Raw genomic sequence first — 19441 nt, 5'->3', positions numbered from 1 at the left:
GAGACCTTGTTTTTTCTTGTACTCATGTGAGCAAATACTGTACTTCTGAAGAAGCTGGGGTCCACAAATTGTTAGGGACAGATTGTGAGGAAAGAAGAGTCTGGAAGTCGAGAGAGAAAATATGTGTTCTTTCTCACTTGTATCGCCAAAACATCATCTTGGCGACACTGTGCTGAAAAGGAATATAAAATGGAATGGTAGTGCCCTGCTCCTGAAATTCCGAAAAAGGGAAGAAGCAATGTTTTTTTTAGGTATTTAGCTATCGCCCAACTTACTCTTAAAGGATGAGGAAATGCTGAACAACCCTGCCAGAATAATTATTTTTCTCTGCTACAGACTAGCTGACTTTTTATTCTGATATATTTGTGGGATGCTTCAGAATATTTAGGCAAGAAAAGCAAGAGAGACTCTGTACTGACATATGTCTACAAAGGACATAAAACAAAATGTAACATTGTCAGTTTTCACAGTAGTCAAGAGTGATGGTTATCTTTATGCATCAATGCCATATTAATAAGAAAACTGCCAATTTCTGCAAATAACGAAACTATAAATTAAGACTAGTTCAGCAGCTTGTGTAAAATTTGCCTCAGCAGTTAAAAAACTGAAATTGATGCAGAAGAAGGAAGTAAAGGAATTAATTTTATTTGCACAATTTTACAATAGACTATTCCAGTTTAATGAGATCCATAAAATACCTGCAGCTGTCTTGCAACAGAGTTACATAAATGCAAAAATTAACGTAAACTCCAATGTGCTTCACATGATGAAACAACTCTTCAAGTGAACAAGAAAGAAATCATTCTCGGGAACACAAACAGGCTCATTGCATCCACATCTGATTGGAATTCATTTATATAACAAATTAGTATTGTCACTGTTTTCATTATAGCCTACATAATTACACAAGACTGGAAAATAATGATCTGAGACGGAATTTATGGGACATCAGGACTGAGTTTTGAAATTTTTACACTTTTGAACAGATTTATTTCATTTTTTAACCTTTGTTAGAAACATCAAGAATAAGACGTGTGCAAATTTTCAGCTCAATCGGACTGCTAGTTTCGACGTTAATTTCATTTTAATTATGCAAATTAGTGATATAATCAAAATGTTCATTTAAATACAGGAAGTTTCTTATTTTTTTCATATAGATGTTGATTCACAGGCAACATTTTAACGTTGAAAAATTCAGACAGTTTAGGTACAATAAATTTTTGAAAACAAAAAATTTATTTATTCACATTTTTTATTAAAATAATAATTTTTAGCTCTTAATTTTCAAGATTTATAACATTTCTCAAAGTTAGATCTCAGGTAATATAAGCATGGATATGTACGAATATTTTCATTGAACTTGGTAAAAACTGCATGCGTACGGAGAATTTTCAACATCATAAATGTAGTTTCAAAAAAAGGCAAATTTGTGAAGAGTGATACAATACTGATATATGGTGCAGGCCTATACATAAAAGTCACTCCTGGACCTAAAAGAAGATTTACAGACCTCTTACTATGAACTTCCTAAGTGCCCAAAGTACAAAAAAACCGAAAATTGATTTTTTGGCCCTTTTTTTTATGCAAAATTCAGTACTAGTGTCCCTTATATTCACTAAATGTTAAGAATACCACCAAGCGTACAGTACTATAGTGGATGTGGTGTCCAGTGGAAGGGAGGCATACAGTAGAACCCTGATTATCCATCATGCTATTTATCGATCAGCAGATTACCACTAAAACTAACAAAGGCACTCTGTCTAAAGATAATCTATTGTAAAATATACCGTACAGTGTTGCCAAACCAAGCATGTTAAATTCTGAACATGCCTACATTGAAAGAAGAAATGCAATGCAATGAAACCTTCATGTTCTAATGGTAAAATGTGATGAAATGAACTGCAGCAAGAAATATTTACCTTTTTTTGTTTACACATCAGCTCAATATGCGATACATGATGTGGAAGATAAACTCAAAAGGTTTTTTACGGTACTCAAATGTCGTGATAACGCATTGCGCATGTGCATAATTGCAATGTTACAAAGAAAGCACATGCTGCATTTGTATCCATGTGGACTCAGCACCAAATGGATTTCTGTTCGCTATAGTTGGGGGCCTATTTAATCCACATTAAAGTTTTGTTACCACAAGTATTATACGCAGGTTTTGAAAAAAAATTTCAACCCCCCCCCCCCCAGAACCAAATTCTGGTTGCGCCACTGTCTAAGTATATTACAGTTCTCTTAGTGCTCTGTAGACGTTATACACATTTTAATTATTATATCACTCCAATATGTCTGAACAGGGGCGGATCCAGGGGGGGGGGGATTAAGGGGATATATCCCCTCCCGAAATTTTGAGAAAAATACGAAACAAGAAACAAAAATAACATTAATTTTAATTTGTGAATGTACATAGGAATTAGAGAGTTTTCCACGTAAATTCTCTTTGCTAAAATGTTAAATTCCAAGAACTGCAGGAAGACAAACACAGCGTTCTTACTTCAAGAGAGTATTTTAGGCTTTTAATTTTCCTTCTCTTCTTAGACTATTTCATTAGTCAGCTCAAGGACAGGTTTTTAAATCATAAGGGAATCCTAAAGTCCATACAAACTTTGCTGCCTAAAAACATAGTGCAAGCATCATATGAAGATTTAGAAACTGCTGTTGAGGCTATAGTAAATCAGTGGCCCAATGATGTTGATGCATCACCAGAGTCTTTCTTCAATGAATTGAAGATGTGGAGAAGAAATTTCCTTGATCAGAAAATTTTTCACCTAATACCTACTGATTTTATATCTTTGAACAGGTGCAATGAAATTATTTTTCCCTGCACTCGCAAGGTGCTGAAACTTTTCTGCACGTTGCCTGTAACTACAGCAACACCGGAACAGTCGTTCTTAACTTTGCGGTATTTGAAGGCTTACTTGAGGAGCATGATGAGAGCAGACAGATTAAATGGACTGGCCCTGATGTATATACATAAAAATGTAGAAATAAATGCTCATGAAGTACTGGATGAAATGTCTAAGAAGCCTCGTCGCCTTCTTCTGTAAATTTCATTCTGTCATTGTTTTTGTATTGCAGTCATTGTAAATGTTGAAATTAAAAAATTATGGTTTATTTAACAAAGCTCGCAATTGCCGAGGTTATATCAACGTCGCCGGTGTGCCAGAATATTTTCCCTCAGGACTTCTTTTACATGCCAGTAAATCGACTGATACGAGGCCTGTCACATTTAAACACACTTAAATGCCATCGAGCTGGGTTGGGGTAGAACCCGCAACTTCGAGCACAGAAGGCTATACCGACTATGTTACTCAGGCCAACTTGTAAATGTTTGTGACTCGGAAACAAATTTTTACTATCTCCTCAAATCCCTCCCCGAAAAAAAATCCTGCGTCCGCCCCTGTGTCCGAAATACAATTGCTGTGCATGCTCTGATCACATTACATATTACCAGATGCAATGCAGCCAACACAGTGCAGTTTCTGCTGCTGAGGTGACGTAAATAAGTCACTAGCTTACCCAGACTGTGCATTCGTACTATTATTTACTCAAATAAGAAAAAAACTCGTGCCCCCATGTCAAACTACATTACCTACTTACCTGAGACCCAACATCCCAGCCTTGTATAATAACGTAAGCTATGGTTTTTATTACAGTGCTTGCAGTGACATCTTCAGAATATTTTTGACAAAAATAAAACCATTTTTAAACTTGTGCCTTAAATTATAAACACCAATGCAATGCAAGGCACAGATGTGACGACATAATGAAGCACAATATTTATATCTGTATAATACTTGTATAAACGCATTCTTGTATGAATCAGCTTTGTCATTTAAACATTTTACCTCACAGTTTCTTTTATTTTAATGAGGTGCTTCTTGTCACATACACTTTCAGTAATATCAAAAGGACTAGAAAAGTTACTTTCAGGAGTCATTATACATTGACTCATTTTATTAGCTGAATCTAAATGTCTGTCTGTTATAGAAATTTCTGGATTTTTTACCTCTATATCTCCGCCAACACAGGAGTCCCTATTCTGAGTTTCACTTTTTACAAGACCAAAGTCAACAAACATCTGATTACGACACATTATTCCTTGTGATGTTATTTCAACTTCTTCTGACCCGTCTCCTTCATCTGCGTTCATTAATTCAAGTTTAATTAATGTACATTTATCTGTCGAGCTTTCAGGCAATGCATCACTACAAGTCTGGCTAGCTTCGAATGAGTTATTCAGTTTGCAGGAGTTGCTGTCATCAGCAGCAAACGCTGATATTTTCCCGGTGTTGTGAAGTTCCTCCAACATGTTCTCTACGCTCATGGACTCCACCTTTTGGCTCTTCATTTCCTTTTCATTTATATTCATATTCTGCCAAGTACAACTTGAAACTTTATCACCACTAACAACTTCCTGCAACAAACCGCCCACACTGTAACACGGATCTTGCATCTCACATTGGGATGGATCCATTTTACTTTGTGGCAACTGGAGTCCATTATTAACACCATCAACCTCATTTGCAGACAGAGAGTTGTTTTCCAAATCATCAACTGTGCTAGAAAAATGTAATGCAGCTTCAGTGAGTGGAGTGGTACAGAAATCACACCGATATGTGGTCTTCAGGTGCTGTCGAAGATGGTATACCATAAGAGAGTTATATTTAGTTTTAAAGTTACAAGCTTGGCACTGAAACATTTTCTCATTAACACTTTTTATAACATTCCTCTTGTCAGTTATGTCAAATGATCTGTGTGTTTCTTCAACATGGCTTATGAAGGAGTCGCTGATTCCATAATCCTATGGGAAATGTAGAAAAACATATCAATAAAGTACTTTACATTACACAGTACTTGTTGTAGCATAAGTTAGGATATGTGATAAGAATGGCAGTAAAAGTAAAAGGATAAATTTTCTCTTAAACGAGATTTAAGTATGAAGAGGGAGATGGTCTGGTGTCCTAAGATGACATTTCCATCACCAGCCTACCAGCTATAACTAGCCTACCATTAAACCATTAATATTAAGATAATTCAAAAGTTTTAGTCATAATCTAACATATATATATATCAGGGGCGAATGCTAGTCACAAAAGTTAGGCTTGCTCTTTTATTCGTAGGGGAAGATGGGAGGATATAATAATTCATAATTAATCAAAATAGTCAGACCCACATAGCCTAAATAATTTATTTTATAATTATGAAATTATTATGAGTCATGGATCATATTCGCTTATCAGATGTACAAGTTCGATATAATATAACAAACATGCCCAACAAAATAGTTTATTTAGTTTTTTCGACCCTGCCAACCAATGCACATTGTTGTAATGAGCTGCACTGAACGAGCGCACATAGGCTATTCTCTATAATGTCTGTCTTCTCTTGAATAGTCCTTCGGGAAAATGGATTTAATAATAATGTTTCAATAACACACAATTCCGAACTCATTGCAATACTTCAAATTAATGTCTAAGAATTAATAATACATGCAGCAGCTAACATATGCATTCAGCTCATACAATTATGACATTGCACTCGCAGATCACAGCACATACCCGCTGTCAATACTGCTCTGTGTAACGTTAAATAGTCGTTGGTGTAGCTCTCGGACCAGAGCTTCAAACAACACATAACAGAAGCATGTGCGCCTAGGACGGACCAAGGAGGAAGGCACTTGCGCGCGCATCATATTCTCGCTATTTCTACGTCTTTCCTGTAGCTCTGAGAAACGAGCAAGCGTTGCGATACTTGCGGTGTGCAACCTGCGGATAGTATAACGCCTATACAATGTTCCAAAAATCAAAATAAATTTTAATATACGTAATCCCATTTTGAGATACACACATTCTACGAAAATATTGGGCTTGCACAGCAAGCATAGCATGCCCTGAGAAATCGCCCCTGATATATATATATATATATATATATATATCCTTTTCTTTTTGTTCGTTTTATATCTAAAAGAATTCTGAAATTGGAACAACTGGATAATACGCACGGCAGACCAATATCGATAGTCGACTCTACTCGCTGGCCACTAGTCACCGAGCCGTACCGAGCCGTATCAAACAAAATATAATCGAAATGGTGGTAGTCAAATTCGCGACTATATTCTTAAATAATTCACTCCATTAGTCAAGTTCAAGGTTTTATGTAGTACAACGGCGGTTTTTTGAATGCAATAAAAGAAAATGAAGATGTAATAAGATAATAAACTAGGTTATCATAGGAAATTAACAGGATAAAGGTGTGTTTCACGGAATACAATTAAAATGACGGAAAGTAAATTTCCGGTTAATGTTCGCCAAAGCGTAAAGTACGTAATTATGACGGCGTTGCTGTTTTATTTCTGGCCTATAGAAAAATACTTAGCCTTTTACGAAAAAAAAATTTAAGGACCATGAAATTATTCACCGCTTTCATTATAGGCCCATTATTTTTTAACCAAAGCTAATCTAACCTAACCTAACCTATCCTAACCTAACCTAACTTATCCTAACCCAACCTAATTTATTCTAAACTAACCTAACCCAACCTAACCTATCCTAACCTATCCTAATCTAACCCAACCTATCCTATCCTAACCTATCCTATCCTAACCTATCCTATCCTAACCTAATCTATCCTAACCTAACCTATCCTAACCCAACCTAACCTATCCTAACCTAACCCAACCTAACCTATCCTATCCTAACCCAACCTAACCTAACCTAACCTTACCCAACCCAACCAAACTTAACCTAACCCAACCTAACCTAACCTTCTCCCATTCCTCGACCTCATATCACTTATCACATGCGGCTCGCGACAGGATATTGCCTGTCTGCGCATGCGCGGACTTGGCTAATAAAAACCTAAACTAACCAAACCTAACCTTCGTATATCCAAGGTCTGTAACCGGAACAAGAAGGGATCTCAATCATTTAATCTTCAATGTACACGCGAAAATAATTTCAAGGATCACGCTTCCACTGCATGAGAGGTCCGCGCATGCGCTACAGCAAAACTGTTTCTGTCACGAGCCTCTCATCTAAGCCACTCGTCATAATTTACCCGCAATATTTGCGCAAATACACCTTGTACCTAACAGTGGTGCTTAACATTTAATAAAAAAAACAAATATAGCAAAAATGTTTTGTCTCGAAACTCTCATCTAAGTCATGTAATAAGTTTCAAACAATTATAAAATACGATAATTTGGTCCAGGGAGCATCCGTTTTTGATGCAAAGATAATTCGTTTGGCTTGTTTCTTAAATTAAATTACGAAATGGCGTTCCTGTGCTTAAGTCACGTAATCTACTTGCAATATATTTGCGCAAATATACCTTGTAGCTAACAGTGGTGCTATCTCTCAGTAATGTTCAGAACGAAGGAGGCACAGAAAGAAAATAAACAAATTTCTCTCTCTAATGACGCCACACACCAACATCGTGTTCTTATGTTGGCGAGATTGTGTATTTAGTAAAATTTGGCGCTAAACGTAACGGCACGGTTCAATGATACCGTGGGAATTCTCCAGTATAGCGCTGAAATTTTATACCAGTGTCTTATAATAAAAAGATGTTTAAATATTAATGTGTGTCGAAAAATGGTGATTTGCGTGTTCCCCCCCCCCCCCACTATTATTGGGAAGAAAGGAAATAGAGCAGATAGAAAACTATTTAAACAAAAGAAGATTATTAACTTACATGATTTTCATTGCTGTCTGTTGCAAGAATAATGCCGAACTCGTTTCCTATAACAAAAGGAAAAATTGAGTAATCATGTTTTCATTATAAAAACAGCGATTTTGACAATCAATAAAATAAGTAACTTGTATCTTTTACTTATTTAGTTCCAATACTGAATGTTGTTGTTTAGTCAACTGTCCGAACACAGGTTTAAACCTCATAAGTGACACCAATAAGGCAGGCATTCATGAGACAACTAAGCCAGGAGATAATGGGGTACAGTGGCCAATTCCTTTCCCCCTCCATTGCATACAGCGCTGACTAGTAACATATTAGGCTACACTAATTAGATATTAATAAAAATAAAATGAACAAAGCATATTAAAACATCAAACCAGACACATGAGTAGCGACAGGCACAATATAAAATTTCATATTCTAAACTCCTGACAGCAGTATGGGATTAATGATTTTCACGATTCACGATTTGTAGAATTAAGTAACGTCAAAAAAGTTCATATTTCATAATATTTTGGTAAAATTTTCATATTTGATGAAAATAGTTATACAGGGTGGGGCATAGGAACCAAGTGTTTTTAAAATAATCATAAAACAGTTAGTTTTTGTTTTCAACACATTTTATTGGTACAATAACGTTTGTGAGAACATACCATTTCAATTATGAGAGGAAAATTACATCTGGCATGTGATGTCTGTCTGTGTTGACGCATTGTTTAAGGCGTTGACGAAAATTCACCTCTATTCTTTCCAGGAGATATCTGTTGATTTGAGTGATGTGTTGACGTACTGTGTCCTTTAATTCATCTAATATTCGGGGCTTATCCACGTAAACACGTGCCTTTAGGTACTCACATAGAAAAAAATCACGTGGACAGGTCAGGGGACTGAGAGAGCCATGGAACATCACCAAATCTCGAAATGAGACGATTGGAAAACAGGAGGCAAAGAACTGCCATTCACGCTCTGGAGATATGCGCCATGGCCCCATCTTGCTGAAACCGCCTATCTTGTATGGGTGTAAATGTAAATCGCCATGCAAAATCCGTCTTACCGTATGATTGCTGATTCCAAGAGCAGCTGAATGTTTTCGAGCAAAGCGGCCTGGGCTGCGCATTATCGCTTGTCTGACTGAAAATTTTCTGGAGTACGGACTCTGCGTTGGGGGCCGGGCGATTTATTCTTCAGTATTGCGCCTTTTTTTTAGATTTTTTAACCCAACATAAGATTGTGTCACGCACAGGAACAGAATCATTGCGATTAATATTGAATCTGTAGCAAAACTCACGCCGTATCGAGGTCACCGTCGCGCCATTTCTAACAAAACAATCATACGCAAACATGCGTCCACTGCTCCATGATGCCGACTGCAGGTGAAATGCTATGAGCCACGGAATGGAATGTCACATGCCGCACGTCTCTCCCTTTCATAATGAAAAAGCCATTCCAAAAACACTTGGTTTCCATGCCCCACCTTGTATATTTCCATATTTTGCATAATTTTTCCTCGTCCATTAATATTTCTATAACTATCATTGAACTACGCTTTCCAGATACGAGACAATAGATATGATTTCCAGGAAACACTTGAAAAGCCCAACCCATTCATTCCACCAACATTCCAGGATTCCCAAGGGCAAGTGAAATCTCAAAATTCCCCTTCAGAGTTATTGGAGTCAAGGAATTGCTTGAATCCTTAAAGTTGAAAGAAAAGTTGAATCGTGCAGATGCACTTTTAGAGGTTGACTGAATGACAAGCTCATAGTACAACCAGAATGAATAGATCAATAGAGAAATCTATGACTCCTTCGGGAATTGAACCCATGATCTTCTGGCTTGCAGCACAACGTCCTTACTGCTACTGCAAACCCTCTCAACTACCCACTACTTTCAACAACTGCTTGAGAGAGTTACATGCATGACACTATCATAACAGAAAGGACAATCTCACTTTTGAATGAAGGCAGCTTGGAATAGAGTTCTTTGTGATGGAGCCCGAGGAAGTGCTTGCCACGCAAGGTGTTGAGAATGCTCCTGTTCAGCATGGCAAGCTCCACCTCGATGCGGTCCATGTAGTTCAGCAGCTGCGTGCAGTGTGGACACAGCACCTCCTCATCGTTGGCCATCAGACTCAGCTCCTGCGCCATTATCTTGTCCAGCTTGTGGTGCAACTGCACCTTGGTGGTGGCTGTGAGGCAATGCAGCTGAGTGCCATTCATCACGACCTTGTCGCACACAAAGCAATGTCCCACTTTCTGACTCCTCTTGGGGTAAGTGTGGTCCTCCAGGTCCAATTCCTACAATTGCAAGAATTTCTCAAGAACTGTGGGCTGAACATTTATCAGTTTATTTTATCACACAGTCTCTTGATTCAACAGTTTCCTAACATTTAACACAATCAAACTTATTTCTTAGTGATTACTGTACAGAGAGGTCACAAAGTGGGCGTACCCCCCTTTATTACGAACTACGATGGGTATGGTTGAGTGATTGATATGGACATGCACCTGATAGTTTAACGCTCCAAGACATCGATATGAAGACCTTCTTTTTCATAGCACAGCTTAATACTTCGCCATGTCCTGGCAGATGTTTTGCGGAGATAATCAAGGGTCACTTCGTTGAAGGCATCTTCCACAGCTGCTCGTAATTATGCTGTTGTGTTAAAGCGGTGATTTCGCACTTTGTCCTTGATGAACCCCCAGAGAGCATTATCAGGTGTTGTGAGGTTCGGACTTCGTGGAGGCCAGGCAAAAGTAGCATGATCATCTGCAGATCCTCTTCCATTCCATCTGTTGGGAAGATCATATTCAGATATCAGCGCAGTTGCAATGCGAAATGTTGAAAATGTATGTTTTTCCCACTCCAACATTGTTGTTTTCCTTGGCGGTACCACATCAAAGCAGACACGAAATTTCATCTCCACTGTTTCCACGGTGTTACCGGTATGATGTCTTTCATGAAGCCAACCACTGTCACTGATCTTTGTTTGATGGTAAACAGATCAGCCACGTTAGTTTATAACTCACGGTTACCATGGTAGCATGGTAAACATGGGGTACCAATATTCACAAACTAAGTAAATAAGAATACATTGGGGTTACGCCCATTTTGTGACCTCACTGTATATCAGACGAATTTACTTATGACTTACTGGCTAGTAAAATAACCGAATACAGAGACAGTATACTCGATAAGAGAACATATGGCCTTCCCTCATACCACTCCATTACACCCTCAATGATTTCACTCGCGATTTACTTCGACATGGTTGCGGGTTCGATCCCGGGCCAGATCAATGGCATTTAAGTGTGCTTAAATGCGACAGGCTCATGTCAGTAGATTTACTGGCATGTAAAAGAACTCCTGTGGGATAAAATTTCGGCACATCCGGCAATGCTGATATAACCTCTGCAGTTGCGAGCGTCATTAAATAAAACATAACATTTAACATTTTACTTCGACACACAGTGTATGAGTGCTATAAAGGGCCCCAAGTTTTTGATCTTGAGATAAGTCTTCAGACTCCTACGAAACAAATAATACTGCGAGCATCTGGTCGAGATTTCATTGTTACATTCTCCATTTCTCTTAGAATTTATAGAAATGTGTAAATATTTTCCATGAAAAATCTAATAAGTTTTAATAACACTTATAACAGAGAAACTATTGATATAGTATTAAAAATGGCGCTAAGGAATCACTTAGAAAAGAACATAGAACCATGGAGGAATAGTATTTCTCGAGTGATCGCATTTCTCTATGGGAAATAACTTCAACGACTTCTTATATCTTCATGGTGAACTATAAGTCTAGGAGATAAGTCTGAGTATGTATGGGCAATCATCCAATTCAGACATACCTCCAGGAGATAAGTCTAACCAGTAAAAAAGAGGTATCACCACAGTCTACTATATACAGTCGCGAAGCTCAATATGTAGTAAAAATGCAAACATGGGTAGTTGTCCACCACTAGGATCGCTACTATCGCCTCATCGCAGATCTCTCTCCTAGCAGCCGACAAAATATGTTACACTTTCGTTGTCGTGTTCTTTTGGAAAAATTAACACCTTCCTTCCATTATTGAAATATTAAATGCATAAAGTTAATTTATTATTTTAATGAAGTATATTAAATTCCACCATAAACTCGAAGATACCTGCAAGAAATAAGTTAATATAATTTTTGTTTGTGCAAAATGAACTGAAATTTACTATAATAGCTTCACTCATTCAAGATTATAGCAATAATTAACTATGAAACCAATAAATATTAATTTGCATTTCTCTTTACAACAATAATAATGGAAATATTAATTAATGGAGTAACTTACGTGTACCGGTACTTGTAGTGTAGGCTTACGTAGTTAACAAAGTGGGATGAGGTTAAGCAATAATAATCACACCAGAATTGGAAATAAAACGTGATCAATAAATTTTATTGTAACAGACTTTTTCTACGTCTCTAATAAAGCAACAAATAAAAATAACAACAAAATTAACAGTTATAATTAAAAACATATCCTTTGAAGAAAAAAGTAGGCCTAAGCAATAATAATCCCACCAGAATTGAAAATAAAACGTGATCAATAAATTTCATTAAAACAAACGTAATTTTTCTACGTCTTTAGTAAAATAACACATAAAAATAATAACAAAATTAATAGCTACAATTAAAAATATATCCTCTGAAAAAAAAAGTAGACCTAACCTTTATTTCTCTGGAAATTTAGCAGCCTAAGTGACAGAACTTTAACCAGTATCTAATGTCCTTTCGGTTAGACTGAAACATTTCATTGTGAAATTTAAGGATATAATGTATTCTAACAGTCACAAAGAACTTCAAATTAACAGTTTTGTTTCTGCACAGCATTCTTGTGGAAACCCAGGAACCTTTCTGAATCTTTCGGAAATCGGAAAAAGGATAACTCTGGCCTCTTTCTCTTACTGTTGCTACAGTTTATAGCACTACAAATGTCTCCTCCTTGTCCCATATTATTATTCCAATTATTATATTTTAGCCATTAACATTTTCGTTATAACCAATAACGAAGATTTCACAAGCATCAATGTGAAATACACAACGAGCTAGCACTCGACTGAAATACGACACAGTCCAAAGTCGACCATGGACAGTCTATTGTTTCTAGTTGCTAACCGCTTGGAGCGCTTTATCACGAGATTTGCAAAAAAAAACACCTCAAGCTTCGCGACTGTATATAGTAGACTGTGGTATCACTCTCAGTGGAAACGCTTACAAAAATAATGCAGGGGTGAGTATTTATGACTTTCCTTCCTGGAGAGAAGGATGTTATGTTTTGTCACGAATTATAGATAGTGAGACAGTAAGTAGCCTCATCTGAATGCTAGCACATTGATCTTTCATCCAGGCAGTCATTCTGATAGACTTTGTTCTAATTTTACTTTTCATTCTGTTCATATTTCGCGCTGTTATGAAGGAGAAAAAGTGTGGGGTAGACCTACATATATCGATAGTATATATCGAAGCTAGTCTTCTATGGAAAAGGTTTCCAAAGAGGTGTTTGGATCCTTGAAAAAGACTGACATAGCAGCTACTTCAGCAGTTAGTGTATTCAATATGGAGTCTGAAGTAACTGTAAAAGTGAAGGAAGGCGTGACCATGATGGACATAAAATTGAGAGTGCTAAGAAATTAAGCCAGGCAAGGGACAAGCATTGAATTCAACGCAGTGAGTTCTCCAATAAAGCAGCACATAGGTCAGCATGTAAGAGACTCAGACTGACCAAAATATTTGCAGAGCAACAAAAAAAAAAGGGGGGAAAAAAGTCCAACATATGGTGCTGGGCAGTTTTAAGCTGCAGAATTTTCTGTATATGCATATTGTAGTTTGACACTTGTTTTCTCCCTTTTCCAATTTTCAACATTTTGTAACATTCAAAATGTTCTAACAAATGCAATATTTCTCCAATATCAGTGAAATTTCGCACAGAAGTCCACAAAAGTATGTGAAGTAACTGACATGTGTGTTTCCTTCTGCTATTGAAAGTATTGAAATCACATGTGCTGAGAATGTGATAAGTTTTAAAAAACTGAAAAATTAACACCTAAAAGGGTAAATTTTCTTTTCTCAAAAAGTAAATGGAGAAACATGAAAAGTATATATAACATTTTACGTAAATCTACCCGGAATAAGTTAAATATAAATTTAAAGATTTAATTTGGATATGGAACAACAAGTTTTGATGGTGAAATCATTGCAATAAGTGAATGTCTCAGGAATCTTCTATGCCACATCAATAAATTTAGGAATGCAGTTATATTGTCAGACTCCAAAGCAGCTATTCTATCAATCGTCTCTAAACACACACCTTCATCTCAAACAGCAGAAATAACTAAAATGCTCTCTCAATTAATATCACTCAATAAAAGAATTGTATTCCAATGGATACCATCCCATTGTGGAATCCTGGGAAACGAGAATGCGGATGATTTAGCAAAGAAGGGCAGCACTGCTACTTACAGACCTGTTACTAAATCTACGTATTACTCTGTGAAGAGATTTATTAAATCTACATACTTAGACTTCAACAAACAAAATTTGATAGCTCAATCCCAAGGGAAAAAATGGAACTCTCTGCATCAAAATCCACAGTTAATTTCCGATTTACCACGAAAATCGTCTGTAGCTGCATTTAGATTGGCAATAGGCTATGATAGTTTGGCCAAACACCTGCATAGAATTGGAATATATCAGTCCCCTAACTGCCCATTGTGCAACTCAAACCAAGAAATGGATTCAGAACACCACAAAATCTATGCTTCAGTGGCTGGTCATGATAATATCTTTGAAAAATATTGGAGTGCAAGAGGTCAAATGACTTTATTGTCAAACGCCTGACATTAGAAAACAACAACAAATTTAAAGATAAATTATGCAAAGTTTGAAAATTGGGACAATTATAGTTCAGTATAGTGGACTATAGTGGACTTTATGTTGTTAGTAAACAGCTGGATACATTAAGAAGAGTGATTGATTTTTCAGTATTTAAAAAAATCACAAAAATTAATTATAAGTAAACTAATTGGAATATCACAGTGAAAATTTGTGTATTGCATGTCCTCATTGTAAGAAATATGTGGTAAAAGTTCCAGATTAATTGATGTAATAATGTAGAAGTTATAAATTTCACAGATCCATAGCCTTAAACTTTTTGCTTATTTTTAGATCCTCTACCCAGTCCTCAGAGGTTTCTCACACATTAGTTAACAAGCTATACAGTAAATGTACAGTAAATATACAGTAGTACAAAAATCAACTTTAGATTATAAAGGAAACACAGTTTATATAAAGCTTTTAATAAAGTGAACTCGTAAACAGGATGATTTTAAATGTTTCGTATTCATTAAACTCGTTACCTGTATTACTTTTGTCAACACCTTTCCTCTGTCCTCTACTGCATGCCTTTTAGTTATATCCATTTTCTGTGCAGTGTCTTTCTCTTGTTTCACTCTAGGCTCATTAAATGGCTCATAATGTCTTTTCACTCTCCTGTATCTTCCCTGAAATACAAGAAATTCTCATTATTAAAAAACCAAGAAATATTTACCATCTAAATTTTAATAATTAATTATCGGTAAGCTTTCATTTACTGACCTCTTCATTTGTCAAAATATGCAGAAAAGTGATCTTTTGTAAAATCTAAACCAGTTCTGCGTTCATAATTTTTAATTTTATGATTATAATTTAAAGACTGTTTGGTATTTCGGTAGAAAACGTTGGTCAATATGACTGACATCAATGACATCATCAAGAATCAGCAACAGGTTAGGTTTGGCTTTTTGAGGTTTCTGGTATGCCTTGCATATATACATTTTTTGGTAGGCATACCAAAACCTGAACAAACCAAACCTAACCTGCCACTGATCCCCGATGATGTCCACCATACTGACCAACATTTTGTGCCGAATTACCTATTGATTTTCTGCAGTCTGTTGATTGATGTCAATTTTCCTTTTCATTCAAAATAAAATTTTATTAATTCTAGAAGAAAGCCTCTGCATGGAGTTTAGAAATTCTATATTAAATTCCTATCATTTATGTGTGCAGATTGTTGCAGGAGGACTATGGTTTTATATGTTTTAGATTTTTTAAGTTTTACATAGTTTTTGTACAGTAGCATAATGTTATGTTTGTTGGTAGGAGATGTTTACTGCTTGGTGACGATCAGAGTAGGTTAGGTTAGTTTTGCTTGAGTTAGTTAATGTTAGATTAGTTTAGATTGTGATAGATTATATTAGGTTACAGACGAAATTATGTGTAAAAAGTTCCAAAATCGTGGAGTGTTCGTCTTCTAGAATTACCAAAATTTTCAGCTCCACATAACATTGGGAGGTGAAACGAGCATTGAGTGACTTCCACCGAATTTGGAATAGACATCAACTGACTTGAACTGCCAACAGAAATTAAACCTACTTTAAAATCTGCTAATTTTTATGTTTGATATCTAAGTCCCTCTCATTGACATTCCTTATGTCTATAATTTTATTCCAGATTTTGATAAGTAGGCAGCTCATTTCGAGTACAGGTATGAGCTCTCTATTGCTGTTCAATGCCATAACCACCAGAAAGTATGCTTTAGTTTAAGTCTATTCAGAACCGTCGAGTATGAACTCTGGTGCACACTTAAAGAAACAACTCCCTATGATCCCTAACAACAGCGACGTTAAAGATCATTCCAGGTCATTTAGACAATACTAATGACACATGCATTGTACATAAAACTTATTACGTACATCGAATGGAGATATGAATACTGTAGGCACACTACCATCTCTCAAACGAACTGTTTGTCCTGTTCGATCAAAACATTTTTCCTCAAAATGGACTGAGCACAGACTTGAGTGAACAGAAGGAGTCCAGTCTCTTCTCCCCATTGCTGAAACCCACCTCTGCCTTCGAACCGGATCATGAGGAAAACTGAAATAGTTACAGACGTTAATTATTACATTTTACAGTAGGTCTATAAATTCAAAACATAAAATTACAATAATATTTTGAAAAATAATTTAAAACTTCAGGTCTAACCAATATCCGAAATAAAATTATGTATATTTAAAAAGTAGGCCTACCCAGAAGTTAAAAACATTCCACTGATTGTTAACACTCAAAATATTGAACCGTAACAAATTCATATTAGTTAAGAAAGATTAATTCGTGTTAAATTTCTAGCATACAAATATTGCACTAAAGACTGTCCTACAGTAATTGAAGTTTCCTTACTAAATGATAATGCACAAGCATTGAAGCAAAAGCTCATGACAAAATTGGAATTATGAAAATAATACAAAAAGTGGTTAGATTAGACTTAAAACATCACTTTGAACAGAAACTATTAGGAAGTGAGTGACATACTGACATTTGAAAAGTAAGGTTAGACATCTTGACGTCATACCCAAGAGAAAGGACGCCAACGATTATGTAAACAAAGTTTCTAGCGATCTTTAGCAATTTAGTTTTAGCTTTAACTTCCTTCTATGAAACGATAATGAGGAAAGGACATGTTACAACTATGTCTAAACAAGTAATGTGAACTTTATTAATAAATGCTTAATTAAATTATTGTATGCCTGATTCAAAATCACAAAATACTCAGTTACATAACCTACTATCGATGAACGAGAAACCTAAATATAACAGCTAATACATCATAAAGCTCCATAAATTTCTCAACTTACCTATGAAAAGTGATGCCAGAGCCCTTTTTTTGTCGATTGGTACACCGCAATGCGCTACAAGACGTTGGCATTTTGATGAAATAACACAAAATCGGTCTCTTTCGATGAATTTTATTTAACAATTGTATATGTTTAGATTAGCAGTATTTCAATTTAGGTGATATGAAAACAAAACGTGATAACATTCTGGTATTGCAAAGAAAACATACGATTGCTGCTGAATGACGTCATTCACGTTGTCAAAATCTTGAATGCGCAAGTTGGGTATTGATGCTAGACTGAAAACATTGACCTTCCTAATACTTGTAACTTGTAGGATCAATCATTTTACAAGCGAAGTTAGTATTGCAGATATATAGACAATGGAGATGCGTGCGCATCATTTTTAAATCCGTTCCAGAAACATCTTAAAAATTATTAGTTTTACATTCTCTTTAGGTTTGTTCCAGCAAGCAATTCAGAACGCGTTCCGAACTAATACCGGACTTCTTTCGACGCGTGCGCCAGTTGTGTACGGTGTCAGAACTAGTTCGGGATTTTACCACTAAGCTTGAGTTGTGAGAGTGCTAGGAACAATAGACTGTGTCGGTACTATTTCGCACTGTCTGTAATGAGGCGATATTAGCGATCCTAGTGGGTAGCAACTATCTATGGATGCATATTTATTATGTATTGAGCTTCGTGACTGTATATACTAGACTGTGATTTTATGTTGTTGGAACGTTTATTGAACTCTTCTTTCAGGGCCTTCGGAATTTCTTCTCATATTAAAATTATATTCATCTTCCGACCTTAATTCTTCGTAAAATATATCGCTATCGCCTTCCAAATCAGTTATAGTCTTGTTGAAACCACTGAGCTCTATACTAAACTGGAGACACAACTCAATGCTTTAAAATCATGAGCGCCATATTGCTACCCCTTTTAACATAATGTTGTCCTTGTCTCTCTTGCAGTGAATGCTATCGTACACAATACCGGTAAAAAAAAAAAAAAAAAGGCGCACACACGCCCCCCCCCTCCCAGCACGCATGCACACGCCAGAACCAGAGTGGTTAAGAATCTTCACAGTATGTTACAGTGGGTGCAAACAACACAGCCTTTCATAGAGCGGTAAAAGCTACAGAAGTGGCACTTAAGAATATTCTATTCCATTTAAAAATGTTCGCAATTAGAACTGAATTAGCCGATGCCCTTAGAAAACTAAAATACACCATCTACGAAGAAGTCCACAGAACAGTCGACAATGGCAGTAACAGACGAATTTACATAATCGCCATTAGCGAATCCCTGTCTCAGGGTATGATAATCAGAGGCGTATACTGGTTAAAGGGTTTGGGCTACCGCTGACCCTATTATTACACAAAATATATCTAACAATTACTTTAATTTTAATTACTATGGTAAAACTAATAATACAAAATTATTACATTATGTTATATTATAAACTTTTTCTTTTGTAATTTCCTTGGGCTACCGCCGGTAGCCCGCAAAATACGCCCCTGATGATAATCGACCCCATCATCAGGTTTGAAACATATAAAGGACAGCCTGAAGACATACATGTGAAGAAACGAGCAATCTACGTTCCAACCATCTCGTATTATAAAGATAAATACCAACTTCACGATATCAGTGTTACGGGATTGATGTTTGGAGCAAGAGGAATGATACCCAACTTCTCTTCTAAATTCTGTAAGACCCTAGGACTGCACAAATCTTTTCTGAATGAACTGGCCCTCCTCATAATTAGAGAGTCAGTCAAACTTTTACGGAACCACGTATATGGACTCTAATTCAGTGTATGGAAAAAATTGACGCACCATTATCATTTTTTTTTTTTTCCTTCTTAGCTTTCATTGATCCTTTACTTAAATTTTTTTTCTTCTGTAAACTGCCATTGTTTGTTTGGGTATTTGTTTGCCTTTTTTCTTACTCTTTTAGCTCTCATCATCTATTTGTTCTAGTATTGTTTTGTATGCTTTGTCTAATGGCAGCCTTTAATTTGAGGAAGCTCTGAT

The 19441-nt window shown here is 36.2% G+C and overlaps 1 protein-coding gene across 4 annotated transcripts; it reads right to left on the bottom strand.

Moving 5' to 3' along the window:
• Window positions 1-1259: 1259 nt before the first annotated feature.
• Window positions 1260-18311, bottom strand: LOC138704552 (uncharacterized). 4 transcript variants are annotated; one of them, XM_069832574.1, is made up of 6 exons: window positions 17421-18311; window positions 16479-16662; window positions 15102-15245; window positions 9656-10001; window positions 7705-7751; window positions 1260-4813 (listed from the first exon to the last, which is right to left on the bottom strand). In XM_069832574.1, exons 1-6 carry the CDS (start codon window positions 17489-17491, stop codon window positions 3854-3856), a joined length of 1752 nt encoding a protein of 583 aa, XP_069688675.1. In that variant the 5' UTR covers window positions 17492-18311; the 3' UTR covers window positions 1260-3853. The 4 variants fall into 4 exon arrangements, with proteins under 4 accessions (XP_069688675.1, XP_069688676.1, XP_069688679.1 ...); XM_069832575.1 differs by lacking the exon at window positions 17421-18311 and adding an exon at window positions 17102-17338; XM_069832578.1 differs by lacking the exon at window positions 17421-18311 and adding an exon at window positions 16966-17101.
• Window positions 18312-19441: the final 1130 nt, after the last annotated feature.

Source organism: Periplaneta americana, chromosome 8 (genome assembly GCF_040183065.1).
Source record: "Periplaneta americana isolate PAMFEO1 chromosome 8, P.americana_PAMFEO1_priV1, whole genome shotgun sequence".
In the NCBI taxonomy this organism is placed as follows: Eukaryota; Metazoa; Arthropoda; class Insecta; order Blattodea; family Blattidae; genus Periplaneta; species Periplaneta americana.
The sequence above is the reverse complement of the archived record's forward strand: the minus strand, read 5'-3'. Positions and strand labels throughout refer to the sequence as shown.

Coding starts and splice junctions, on each gene's coding strand:
- LOC138704552 (XM_069832574.1), bottom strand. CDS start 17,491: ATGCCAACGTCTTGTAGCGCATTGCGGTGTACCAATCGACAAAAAAAG. Junction 16,663..17,420: donor TCTGGCATCACTTTTCATAG/GTAAGTTGAGAA, acceptor TAACTATTTCAG/TTTTCCTCATGATCCGGTTC. Junction 15,246..16,478: donor TATTCATATCTCCATTCGAT/GTACGTAATAAG, acceptor CTTGTATTTCAG/GGAAGATACAGGAGAGTGAA.